The sequence below is a fragment of the Microtus pennsylvanicus genome, chromosome 2 (genome assembly GCF_037038515.1).
Source record: "Microtus pennsylvanicus isolate mMicPen1 chromosome 2, mMicPen1.hap1, whole genome shotgun sequence".
Taxonomy (NCBI): Eukaryota; Metazoa; Chordata; class Mammalia; order Rodentia; family Cricetidae; genus Microtus; species Microtus pennsylvanicus.
In genome coordinates, this window is record NC_134580.1 from 17,868,301 (window position 1) to 17,881,938 (window position 13,638).

The window sequence follows — 13,638 nt, forward strand, 5'->3', positions numbered from 1 at the left end:
CCACAGAGGGACAGGATGAGATAGAAGAAGAAACACAGATGGACACGGAAATAAGAGAAATGCTTATGGCAGTGATGGGGTGTTTAAGAAAAAAAAAAAAGGCCATCAGGCTGACAAAAATCAGTGGCCCAGAATCCGTGGGTGGATGGTGAACTGGCAGAAGCATTGTGAAGAGCAACTCGGTAGATACAGTATATAAATGAGCTCAATGGTGGGGCTTTTAGCTGTGGAAAGACTGAAAATCACCGAAATTTAGATTATCGAAGGACTGGTGGGGTGAAGATGAACAAAATACAATTATAAGTCTATCAACATGTCATAATAAAATCCATGATTTTGTACTATAAAGTCTATTAAAAATAAGTAAATAGGGGGGCTGGAGAGATGGCTCAGTGGTTAAGAGCATTGCCTGCTCTTTCAAAGGTCCTGAGTTTAATTCCAGGCAACCACATGGTGGCTCACAACCATCTGTAATGAGGTCTGGTGCCCTCTTCTGGCCTGCAGACATACACACAGACAAAATATTGTATACATAATAAATAAATATTTTTAAAAAATAAGTAAATAGAAGATACACAAAATAAAAAAAAGGGGGGACCACTTCCTGGCGCAGACTTGTAATCCCAGCTGTTCAAGAGACAGGGACAGGAAGACTTCAAGTTGAAGTCCTCCCTAGGCTACAGAGGGTACTGGACAGCTTAGGGAGACCCTACCTCAACACTCAAAGGCAAACAAGGTAATTGAGGGTGTAGCTCAGCGGTAGGTGCTTGCCTGGTTCACTTCCCAGTACCACAATGGGGGGGCGGGGGAGGGGGAGAGGCTGATTTTTTTTTTTTAAAAAAAGCAATTCATAGAGTACGTGCATATTCAAGTATTCCCACCCATGAATGCCTTTATGGTCACACATCATCATATACATTACTCGTTTGCGCATGTGTGTGTAACACGTACAGAGATTATTGTATGCAGAGAAGAGGAATGTGTCTCTCACCCAGAATACTTCTGTGGTGGGGGCTCAGTTCGTACTTGTACTACAGTATTTGGTAATGAGAAGCCACCAGTCTGGAAAACAGGTAAGCAGGCATGGAGAACCTACCATTACCTCCTGGGGATGCTGGGCGACCAAGTCCTGCGCCTACTTTTCACGAAGAGGTGACAGGTCAATGCCTTTGCGGTCAAAACACAACTCTACCCCAGCACTCACCGTTCAGCCTGGTGGGTATTTGGGCCCCACTAGTCTCTTAGATTTGGTCGCACACCAGAATTAGGTAATAGAAGTGAGGGTGGTAGACACCTCCCCTGCCGAGGGGGGGGGGGCGCGTTCCTGTCCAGCTCTTAAGCATTTCCCAGGAGGGATGGACCCCTTGAAGTGACCCCCTGTGGCTCTACCGCTTCTTGCTGGGCAGAAGCGGCTACCGGGAGAGCTCGGCTCCAGCAGCCCACCCGGGTGGAGAACGCCCCGCCCCATCAGCGGCGGGCCCCGCCTTCAGCTCCAAAGACTACTTAGCGTTGGAAGTACCTCCCAAACTGGTCTTCCGCTGGACCCCAGAAGGCGAGCTAACCCAGAAGGCGAACTAACCCAGGAGACCACGACCTGACCCTCAAGACCAACTGAGTGCTCTCGGAACTCGCAACAGACCCCAGCCCCGCCTGCTGTCTCTAGATCCGAGACCTGTGACCCGACAGACAACAGACGCAGGTACCAATCTTCCCACGTCCCGAGACCCCCGGCTGAGGACTTCCCCAACTGGTGGGTGAAGAGGATTGGCTCCAGGCCAGAATTGCCCTCCTCCACCCCCCATTTGCCGACTTGACCGCATTTTTCCACAGCCCAGCCCGCCATGGCCCAGTTCCTGATGGTCACGGTAACCCTCGGTTGCATCAGCCTCCTCTACCTGCTCCCGGGCACGCAGTCTGGCGGCCTAGGCAAAGGGCTGAAGCTTTTGAGACCCAGGTGAGTACAAAGTTTGGACCAGCCTCCTCATGGGAACATAAGTTTTCTAGAGCTCATCTCCCAGATCAAGGGCCACCTTCCCATCTTCAGTGTTGCCTGAGAAAGGCACGAGGACTTTTTCTTCTTTGAATCTTTCTACTTAGCATAGTTATTCTGACCCTACACACACACACACACACACACACACACACACACACACACACACACACACACGAGAGAGAGAGAGAGAGAGAGAGAGAGAGAGAGAGAGAGAGAGAGAGAGAGGAGAAGAGAGAGAAGAGAGAGGGAGAGGAGAGAAGGGCAGGGAGAGAGGGAGAGAGAATAAACTCTTACACAAAAGGTTTCCTGGAGCAAGGGAGTCTAGAAGAAGCATTCTCAGGGAAGAACCCGGGGAGGTCTTTTGAATTCTAAGAGCCGTGGCCCACAGAGCCTATGTGACTTGGAGACCTTTGCCCAGAGTGGTGCTGATAATGGTACATGTGACTTGGGCTACATGGATGGATCAGCCGCCAGTAAGCTCAGCGGGCTAATTGGCTTCCCCTCCTAGTCTTCAGGTTGGAGACAGGGTCAGGCTTTGGGCTTCCCCTGGTCTGAAGCCAGGCTTTTAGGGAAGCTGTGGGCTTCCCCTGTCAGTGCCCTCAGACTGTATAGAGAAGTAGATGGGATTAAGTGCCTTTGGAAGGCTATGCCAGGCCTCTGAGTTTGGATCTTTCTTTCCCTTCTGCAGAGACTCCCCAGCAAGGGCTTCATCCAGTGACCTGCAGCCTGGACACTCTTCCCTCCGGTCAGCAGCCTGGAAGCCTCTTCGTGCTCTCCAGCCACAGGGAAGGGGCAACCCGACCCTTGCTATGGTTCATCTGCTTCAGAATGGTGGCTCACGACACCCAGGTCCCCAGCGACACTTGGGACCCCGAAGACCCCACGCCCAGCTTCTGCGTGTGGGCTGTGTCCTGGGCACCTGCCAAGTGCAGAATCTCAGCCACCGCCTGTGGCAGCTGGTCCGACCAGCGGGCCAGCGAGACTCAGCTCCCGTTGATCCCAGCAGCCCCCACAGTTATGGCTGAGGTGGGTCCTAACTGGTCCACTGGAGGGCTGTACTCTCATCCCAGAGCTGCAGCTGAGCTCCACATTCTGGCCCAGTTCTCTGGAGGTCCTGTGGGCAGCAAGTCCTCATGGCTTTGGAGACTGTAAACCTAAACCTATAAGGATGTGTGGATCCAGGCTGTAGAATCTGCACCACCAGGGACCTGTGAGTCCCAGAACTGTGCACACTCGGGGAACAGGTGCTTGGCAGGAGTGTTGGCAGTATCACACGCCACAAAGAACTCGAAAGGAGTGTGCCTAAAGAAATAGAGCAAAGCCAGAGCCTTAAACACAGCCCCATCTATGACCAAGCAGGAGAAAAGCTAGAGTGGCCCCTGGGACCCCCACCCAACTGGGAATTAAAGCCTCTCTGTGGGCTGAAGCTGTGGTCACTCTGTGCAGTTTGCTCTTCTGTGATTGACTTGGAATTGTGACTTTTCCTTGTTCGCATCCTGAGGCAGGAGGGGCAAAAAGAGGGGCTATATCCTGGGGTAGAGGAAAGAGATCTCCCGCGGCTGTCGCCAACCTGGAGCCCAGGCCACGGTGGTGATGGAGACTCCTGGGACATTCTGGAACAAAGAACAGCAGAGCAACCCTTCTCATCATCAGGCCAGGGCAGGGGATAAGGCAAAGTGTCCCATCTCCAAAAGTCTTAGTATGATCTACCCCTGAGCAAGAGGTCCCAGAAGACTGAGGCAGGGGGATGACAATCATGACCATCGTAGCCAGTATAGCAAGACCCTGTCTCAGATAATAAAACTACCCCAAATTAGGAAAAAAAAAAAAAAGGACCCTAGCCTATCTCAGGAAAGCTGGAGGCATTATTTAAACAAAGGTGTCTCCGCATCCTACCCATTCCCAGTCCCGGAAGGACACCCAGCAGGATCAGAAGTAGGGACAGTGGAGTCTGACAGGCTTATTCCTTTGCTCCTAGTCAAGAGTCCAAGAAGGGGAGAGAGACCACAAATGACAAGGAGAATCAAACCGACCAGAATTACAAGTTCAAGACCAGCCTTTGCTACAGAGACTCTGAAAAAAAAAAAAACCTGGGGGTGGGGTAGAGTGGGCATCAATTACAACCTGGAAATAGGTACTTGGTACAGGTTCTTCACACATGTGATTTCGCCCGAACCTTGACAATTGTCCGGTCAGAACACAGGGTTCCAAAAGAGTTGTTTGTCCCTTGGCAACTGTTCACAGCACTCGCGTGTGCTTTCCAGCACCGCCCTCCTACCGCCCCGGAGGAACGCTTCATTACTCCAGATGTATAGGCACTCACACGGGTCAGCGACACGCCCCGGTGACTGCAGTAAGAATGCTCAGAGTCACCTTTTGAGTGACCAGAGATGATCCCCAGTTAGCAGCATCCTGAAAGAGCCCCTCTGGGCCCCCATCCTTATCATTACTCAGGGTTTGTATAATTCAGGCAATTCATCTTCCTTCCAAGATGAACCTGGTGGACACCGTTTGGCTCAGTCCCTTCACTGCTAGAATAGAGACCTTCGTGCATAGAGAGGCCAAAACAGGAACCGTAATAGGAGGTGGTATAATAGAAGCCTAGCAAAACAGAAAGGCAGGCTGCCTGGAAGAAACCAAGCAGGTCCAGGATAGGTCTGGGCACAGCAGGGGCTCGCCAGGGTCAGGACTTAGAAGCACCAAGTCCTTGTTCTCACAGAAGGTCTGGGCTGCGGTGGTCAAAGCTGGCAGGCATATGAATGGGAACTAGAGAGGCCCCTGATGCAAGCCCCTGAATCATGTGTCCTGTGACCCCTGAAAGGCAGTGGGAAAGGTGGGTGGGCAGTGAAGACAAACCATGAGATCTGGAGCAAAGATGAGGAGTCAGACCCAAATTTCCAAGGACCCTTCTTGGTACCCCGGATCCTGGGCAAGGTCTAACCTTGCACTTCTCTTGAGCCCGCGTGGTCTTCAGCTCAAGAGGTCTTCTCTTGGCCGGGCGGTGGTGGCGCACGCCTTTAATCCCAGCACTCGGGAGGCAGAGGCAGGCGGATCTCCGTGAGTTCAAGACCAGCCTGGTCTACAAGAGCTAGTTCCAGGACAGGCTCCAAAAACCACAGAGAAACCCTGTCTCAAAAAACCAAAAAAAAAAAACCAAAAAAAAAAAAAAAAAGAGGTCTTCTCTTCCACCTGCCATCGCCCCCAGATGTCTTTTCACTGACACTCTGCATTCTTCCAGCGTGGACTCCCAGACTTCCTGCAGGTTGATCTCTAGAATCCCATGGATAGTTAAGGCCCCTGAGCCTCAGAACTTGCCGTGAAGGGGGAGGACCACTGGCATCTTTGTGCCGTGTCAGGAGGTTGCCAGTTATGACCCTTGTATCTGGTGTGATGCCAGCCCCACACTGCGCTTGGCTACACTTGACTACCTCGCAATGCCCCCATGCAGAGGTTCAGGGGCAGTGCAGCCCTCCCCACCCCACCCCTTCCTAGCTGTTTTTACACTTAAAAGTCGTTCTTTCCTCCAGAACCTAGCCAGGCACCAGCACCCACCCTTGATGGCTTTGAAGGTCATGACTCTAGCCTTCTCCAGGGAACCTTCACCCTCATCTGAGCATGGAGCACACGGGACACACTGGAGAGAGTGTGCAGCCTCCTAGAGCTGACTTTCCCTGGGAAGAGAGAGAAGGAAACACATCAGAAGGGTAGCTAAGAAAAGGCTTGTTGCAGCTTACCTTTTAAGTAGTACCGGGGTTGCTGGTGGCTCAGCACAATTGCATAGGGAACCCACTGAATGCAGTATCAACTCTTAATGGCTTCTAACCTAGGACTCTCGCCCTCGGCCCTCACTGTACCTACGTGTCTACTGTCCTATTCCCTGCTCCAATTTATCACTGCCCAGGCAAATTGTTTTTGTCTGCTGGATCCTCATTATAAAAGAGTATCCAAGGTGATAGATAGCACATGCCTTTAATTCCAGCACTCAAGAGGCGGAGGCAGGTGGATCTCTGTGAGTTTGAGGCCAGCCTGGTCTACAGAGCAAGTTTCAGGACAGGTTCCAAAGCTACACAGAGAAACCCTGTCTCGAAAAACAAACAAACAAACAAAACAAAAAATCCAAATGTTTTAAATCCTGGCCCATGTGAGCCCCTTGCCCAGAAGCCGACCAGCCCTCTTCACCAGACTTAGGTTGCCTGGAGGTGATGGCGGAGCATTTGCCTAGCTTGTATGAAGCCCTTGGTTTAGTACCCACTGCTGCAAAACAAAGTCCGTAAATCAGCTTGTGGAGAAGGCCCTCTCTTCCACCCGCCTGCCTCCAGCAAGAACCCAGTGAAGTCATCTCTGTAAGCACCCTTACAGAGAGCCCCATGTCTCTGTAACTTCCTGCTCTGGCCACTGCGACCATTAGCGGTAAATTTCCTCCTGTCTCGATTGCATTTGTTCTCACTCCCCTTTTGTGACAGCCTTAAATAAAGTCTTCAAGTCTTGTCATTTTAGCAAGGATGATTCTCTCCCTCCCTTGCCCCTCATTTTTTGCAGTGGTGGGGTTGAACCTAGCTAGGTACATGCTTGGTACACGCTAAACAAGCACTAATCACTTAGCTGCATCCCAGCCTACAATCATTTCTTCTACTCATAGATGCTCTTCATCAAGTTTTTCTTCCTGGGAGAAGATGTCGGGGACCAGCTGGGCGGCGGTGGCACACAGCTTCAATCCCAGCACTCAGCACGCAGGAGGTAGAGGCAGGCGGAATCTCTGTGAGTTAGAGGCCAGCATGGTCTACAGAGTGAGTTCCAGAACAGCTAGAGCTACACAGAGAAACCCTGTCCTGGAAAAGAGAGAGAGAAATGTGGAGAGTCACGGGTGTAGAGCGAGGCTCAGAGTCCCTGCAAGCAGGGAGGTGTTCAAAGCTGGGGGCCGGGAGTGAGGGGAACCCTGAAGGTGTCAATGCAGGCAACGGTCCACAAAGAGACAAGAACAAAATCACAGTCCAGATTGACTTTGCCAACCCGGATCAGACTTTGGGAAGTCTAATGCCAGGCGGTTCGCTGTCAGCATATTTAAAACACAGTTTGGGCCGGGCGGTGGTGGCGCACGCCTTTAATCCCAGCACTCAGGAGGCAGAGGCAGGCGGATCTCTGTGAGTTCGAGACCAGCCTGGTCTACAAAGGGAGTTCCAGGACAGGCTCCAAAGCTACAGAGAAACCCTGTCTCGAAAAACAAACAAACAAAAAAAAAAAACCCACACAGTTTGGGAGAAGGTTTTCAAGCAACCGATCAGTCCAATTCCAGGTGTGCAATAAAGCTTAAGGTGTGACAACGTAGAGAGTCTTTTACAAAGGACGTGTGACCATGGGGGTGGGTTCTGTAGCTAAAAGGCCTAGAATCTAGTGTGGTCTCTGACAATAGCATAGAGGTCAGTAGGCCGTAAAGTACTCGTGACATCTACCCTGAGGTTGGGTAATGGTCTAGGGAGAAAAGAGTCTGTAATCACCACCCTGGGAAATTAGGGCGAACTGTGTACCACAGATAACAAAAAGGTCACCAGCTCATTAACACAGTCCTCTTTCAGCTTTCTGGATGGAATGCAGGTATTTGATTTTTATCTCCTCCATTGAGGAGACACCCCTGTGTGATGAACCTTCCTGGTTCTCTTGGTGGTTCTCTGGGAGTACAAGGACCTCTGTGCCCCCAACATCTTCTCCCAATTTTTTTTTTAAAAGAGAAACTAGAGGCTGTAATAGAGGCCAAGACTGAATGCATTGCCTCTATAACTAGACTAATTCATACAGGCAAGTGTGAGAGAACCAACCGTAAGATTAGCTAACAGAGAAGAGGAAAGGGCAAAGTCACCCTCAATTCAACCAGTTCTTGATGAATTTCTGCTAATATTTATGCTGTGAGCAAAACGGGCATAATATGGCCTGTTCCACCTAAAGCTCTATAAATAATCCTGAGCATCCAAAACAATATCACACTATATCCTATCACAGGTGGACATTTTATCCCCCTGACAGAAAACATTTGGATTCTGCATTGAGAAGAATTAACATGTCATACAGTCATTAAAAATAACTATCTTGGGGGCTGGAGAGATGGCTCAGCGGTTAAGAGCACTGGCTGCTCTTCCAGAGGTCCTGAGTTCAATTCCCAGCAATCACATGGTGGCTCTCACAACCATCTGAAATGAGATATAGTGCCCTCTTCTGACATTAAGGCATACATGCAGGCAGAACACTGTAATAAATAAATCTTTAAAAACAACAACAACAAACTAGCTTTTTCCTTTTTGGTTAGTCCTTGTTTCCCCCAAGTCTCCAAAAACCAAACTAATAATAATAATTTTAGGTGAAAACTTCAAAATAACCTAATTTTTATTGATTATATTTTTGGTTAGACTCCTCTTTTTTGCCGGGCGGTGGTGGCGCACGCCTTTAATCCCAGCACTAGGGAGGCAGAGGCAGGCGGATCTCTGTGAGTTCGAGACCAGCCTGGTCTACAAGAGCTAGTTCCAGGACAGGCTCCAAAAAACCACAGAGAAACCCTGTCTCGAAAAACCAAAAAAAAAAAAAAAAAAAAAAAAGACTCCTCTTTTTTTGTTGTTGTTTTTCTGGGACGGTTTCTCTGTAGCCCTGGCTGTCCTGGAACTCACTCTATACAGCAGCAGTCTGGCCTCGAACTCACAGAGATCCACTTGTCTCTGCCTCCTGAGGGTTAAACTCTTCTTTTGCCTCCAAGGGGATTTAAGAAGCATTCAGTTTTGTTTGCTTTTTTGTTTTGTTGGTTGTTTTGTTTTTCAAGAAAGGTTTCTCTGTGTAGCCCAAGCTATCTTGGCACTAAGTTTGTAGATCAGGCTGGCCTTGAACTCAGAGATCTGCCTCTCAAATACTGGGAGGCATGTACCCTTATGTTTGGTAATGTTTCTTTTTTTTTTTGCCACCATATTATCCAGAAAAAATATTCTAAAAATACTTTGATTCCAAGTTATTCCTATTTTGCTTTTAAAATCTATCTCAAGCTTGTTTACGTTATTACTTTAAAATTTTTTGTTATGATGTACAAAAATATAAATTTAAAAATAAAGTTTTAGCAATAAAAGACAAGATAAAATTTCTTATTTTGTAGACAGAAAGTGGTGGTACACACTTTTAATCCCAGCACTAAAGAGACGGAGGCAGGTGAATCTCTGAGTTCAAGGTCAGCTCAGTTTACAGATGGAGTTCCAGGACAGCTAAGGCTACACAGAGACATCCTGTATCGAAAAAAAAAAATTGCTAATGTTGCTATTACTGGATGGATGCGTAATTTGACCAGGCAACCTGTTCAGTAAGTATACCTGGTTTTAAACAAACTTTGTTTTTAGCTACTTGCTTTAGGTTTAATCTTGAAAACATATATAGAAGGCCAAAGCTTGCCTTTTTCAACGACTCATATTTGTACTTAGTATGACTACAAACAGTTTTTTTTTTTTTTAAGATTTATTTATTGGGCTGGAGAGATGGCTCAGAGGTTAAGAGCATTGCCTGCTCTTCCAAAGGTCCTGAGTTCAATTCCCAGCAACCACATGGTGGCTCACAACCATCTGTAATGAGGTCTGGTGCCCTCTTCTGACCTGCAGACATACACACAGACAGACTATTGTATACATAATAAATAAATAAATATTTAAAAAAAAAGATTTATTTATTAATTATGTATACAGCATTCTACTTGCATGTGTCCCTGCAGGCCAGAAGAGGGCACCAGATCTCATTACAGATGGTTATGAGCCATCATGTGGTTGCCGGGAATTGAACTCAGAACCTCTGGAAGAACAGTCAGTGCTCTTAACCTCTGAGCCATCTCTCCAGCCCCGACTACAAACAGTTTTGAGCACATTGAAGATTTTGATCAGCAGGGTAGTGCTGGCACAGTGCTGGCACACATACTTGGGAGGCAGAGGCAGGCAGGCAGGCAGATTTCTGTGAGTTCAAGGTCAGTCTGGTTTACAGAGTGAGTTTCAGGTCAGTTAGGACTGTTACACAGAGAAAAAACAAACCAGTCTTGAAAAAACAAAAAAAGATTTTGAACAATAAGGTGAATGACTATATTATCTTGCCATCTTTTCTTTTTTTTTAAAGCTTTATTATGGCCAGAAGAGGGCACCAGACCTCATTATAGATGGTTGTGAGCCACCATGTGGTTGCTGGGAATTGAACTCAGGACCTTTGGAAGAGCAGCCAGTGCTCTTAACCTCTGAGCCATCTCTCCAGCCCCGAGCCAGCAATCTTATTGTTTCAATAAGATTGGATTTTTCTAAGCAAGGAAACTGAGTTTAAGGAGTCTATCTCCACACACACCATCCATCCCATCACTCTGTTAGCTAGATTCTGAAGAATCTCATTCCAAATGTTTCCTTCCACTACATCTTTTCTACAATCACAATCGTTCCGCACTATTTTTGTTTCTCTCATTAGGTCCCTTTCCCTTCTCAGGGCATCTCTATCCATCATGTGCTAATTTATATAGGAGGTCAGTTAAGGTTGAGCCTTAACCTGCCTTAAGGAAGCTCATTTTGCAAACCGGGGTTCCAAAGCTCCCCATCATGACTGGAAGGCTCTGATACTCCTTCCTTTGCCCCTCCCGTAAACTGTCATTTGAACTGAAATAAATAGCAGAGTTAGTTAAAATAATAACAGCTGATTAATGACGGCCAGTTTAGATGACTGAGGTGTATAACCCAGAGTGAATATAATCGTTTGTGTGTGCATGGAGCATGTGGAAATCGTAATAAGATGTAAGCTCTTTGTCCTTTCGAAGAGTCATCTATAAAAGCATTAAAAGCAATCTCCCTAGGATTTCTAGATGTTATTTTTGGCAATAACCAGAGGATATTTTTTAAAGTTCTTTTTTTAAAGGGTTATTTATTTTTTTATACACATTGGGGATTTGCAGACTGTGTGCGATGAGGTTGCCAGATCTCCTGGCACTGGAGTCATGGTCAATTGTGAACAGTCATTGTGGTGCTGGGAACTGAATTCAGGTCTTCAAAAGCCCAGCCAGTATTCTTAACCTGAGCCATCAGTCCAGCCACTCAAAATGTTTTTGTTTGTTTGCGGTTTTTTTTTTTTTTGGCAGGGTTTTTCTGTGCAGCTTTGGAGCCTCTCCTGGAACTCACTCCGTAGACCAGGCTGACTTCGAACTCACAGAGACCAGCCTGTCTTTGCCCCTTGAGTGCTGGGATTAAAGGCATGTGCTACCACTTCCCAACCCATAAATTCTTAAAAATAGAATATTTCAGATGCCAAGTAATCCAGATCCCAAGTAATATGTTAATTTGACCTGTCAATTAATAACAACGTGGAACTAATAACTTACTGGAAAAATAATTATTACAGTTTTTTAAATCAGTAATAGATTATTTCTTTTTTTTTTTTTTTTTTTTTTTGGTTTTTCGAGACAGGGTTTCTCTGTGGTTTTGGAGCCTGTCCTGGAACTAGCTCGTGTAGACCAGGCTGGTCTCGAACTCACAGAGATCCGCCTGCCTCTGCCTCCCAAGTGCTGGGATTAAAGGCGTGCGCCACCACCGCCCAGCTTAATAGATTATTTCTATGAGCCACCGATTTAGCAGTTGCATTATTTAATAAGCTAATAGCCCGATTCTGTTTCAGGTGTTACAGTTTTATATTTAATGGAGAGTTTCCAGACAACTTACAGAGCAGAGTCAAATCATCAGTAGTGACAAAAAGATAAGAGATAGTTCAAAATTATGAATTTTGCTCTTTCAGTTTACTTGCTGTGAAAATTTCGCATTCATTTAAGCATTCACTAGACTGTCAGGAGAGGAGATCATCCTTCATACAATGAATGACCAATAAATACCTCCGGAAAGTCAAACAGCAGTGACTTAGTGCTTTATGCCCTAGTTGGGATTGTTTCCGTACTAGAAGCCGGGCTTGTTTTGATTATTTTTTTCCCTCACGAAAGGGCCATTGATACTGAGTTATTCCCACTATTGGAGAAAAAAAAGTTCCATGGTAACTTTAGTATTGAGTTATTCCCACTATGAGGGAAAACCAAAAACTCCCAAAAAACAAAAACAAAAAACACAAACAAACAAAAACCAAACAACCCTCTCTCTTTTGTTTTAGTTATTTTTTTTAATATTTATTATGTATACAATATTCTGTCTGTGTGTATGCCTTCAGGCCAGAAGAGGGCACCAGACCCCATTACAGATGGTTGTGAGCCACCATGTGGTTGCTGGGAATTGAACTCAGGACCTTTGGAAGAGCAGGCAATGCTCTTAACCTCTGAGCCATCTTCCAGCCCCACTCTCTCTCTCTTTTAAAAATAATTGCCAGGGACTTTATTCCCCTTTTTCCTGGGCTCTCTTTAGTTTGTATGCAAATAAAGTTACAGAGCTGTAGCTCTGAATATCCTTTGGATCTTTTGTTGTTGTTGTTTTTCGAGACAGGGTTTCTCTGTAGCTTTGGAGCCTGTCCTGGAACTAGCTCTTGTAGACCAGTCTGGCCTCGAACTCACAGAGAACCGCCTGCCTCTGCCTCCTCGCGAGTACTGGAATTAAAGGCGTGCGCCACCACTGTCCGGCTTCTTCCTTTGGATCTTAACAAATACTGTAATGATTGTACAACATGTTTCAGAGTACTGAGAAGACCTCAAAATCAGCTCCGCCCTCTCATTTTAAGGTCGAGACCCCTTTTGCAGTGACAGGACCGAGTTTCCCTAACCCTCAATTTCTACTGAAAGAAAGCTTTTCTTACCTTCTCCAAGGGTCACGTGCCCCATGTTTTTGGTGCCAGTTGGAGGGGAACCTTGCAGGTGTCAACGCAGGCAGTGATCTGAGAAGAGATAAGAAGACTGGGTTCAGACTGACTTTGTCAAGGGGTCCCTGGTCAGCAGCTTCACTGTCAGCATCTTTAAAACACAGAACAACTTGGGGAAAGGTTTCCAGGCAACCATCAATCCCATCAGTCCAATTCCAGGTGCGCCATAAAGCTTAAGTGTGACTCTATAGAGTACCTGTGACCATGAGGGTGGGCGCTACAGCTAAAAGGCCTAGAATCTAGTGTGGTCTCTGACCGATAGCAGGATCTATAAAAGTACACGTGATGTCTCTAAGGACGGGTAACGGCCTAGGATAATTATTCTGGAATTTGGGTGAGGCCGGCCTCTACAGCAAAAGGTGGGTGAGGTGAGTCTCCACAGATAACAAAAGGGTCACCAGGTTACTAACAAGACCTGCTCTCAGCTATCCGGAAGGAGTGAAAGTATTTGGTTTATATCTCCTCTGTTGAGGAGACACCCCTGCACAATTAACATTCCTGGTTCTCGTACAAGGACCTCTGTGCCCCAACAAGGGGAAATCAGAGGTCTGGCTACAGTCTCTCTGAGGGATAAAAAACTCTAGGACAGAGGAGGCGCAAATAGAGGCAAAGGGAACTGGGCTAGGGGGTTCTGTTTCGGAGCTGATATATTAACTTGCTGAGGCCAGGGGGAGGGTGGATGGTCACTTATTACCAAATGTCAAGGCCAAGGAAATAGGTATTATCCGGTCGGTTACGTAACCTGTGAGTATATAAAAGGCGCCTTGGCCTAAGACCTCACCGACCTGCAAGCTTTGCCATCTGATTGCTGCTTCCTC

General features: G+C 46.9%; 1 protein-coding gene across 1 annotated transcript; it reads left to right on the forward strand.

Moving 5' to 3' along the window:
- The first annotated feature begins 1,512 nt into the window (after positions 1–1,512).
- Positions 1,513–3,419, forward strand: Adm2 (adrenomedullin 2). The gene is made up of 3 exons (XM_075963528.1): positions 1,513–1,699; positions 1,831–1,954; positions 2,682–3,419. Exons 2-3 carry the CDS (start codon positions 1,842–1,844, stop codon positions 3,016–3,018), a joined length of 450 nt encoding a protein of 149 aa, XP_075819643.1. The 5' UTR covers positions 1,513–1,699; positions 1,831–1,841; the 3' UTR covers positions 3,019–3,419.
- The last annotated feature ends 10,219 nt before the right edge of the window (positions 3,420–13,638 follow it).

Bases quoted from the DNA above. Each gene is read 5' to 3' on its own strand.
- Adm2 (XM_075963528.1), top strand. From the start codon at position 1,842: ATGGCCCAGTTCCTGATGGTCACGGTAACCCTCGGTTGCATCAGCCTC. The intron at 1,955-2,681 runs GTGAGTACAAAG...TCCCTTCTGCAG, and splicing joins CTGAAGCTTTTGAGACCCAG to AGACTCCCCAGCAAGGGCTT.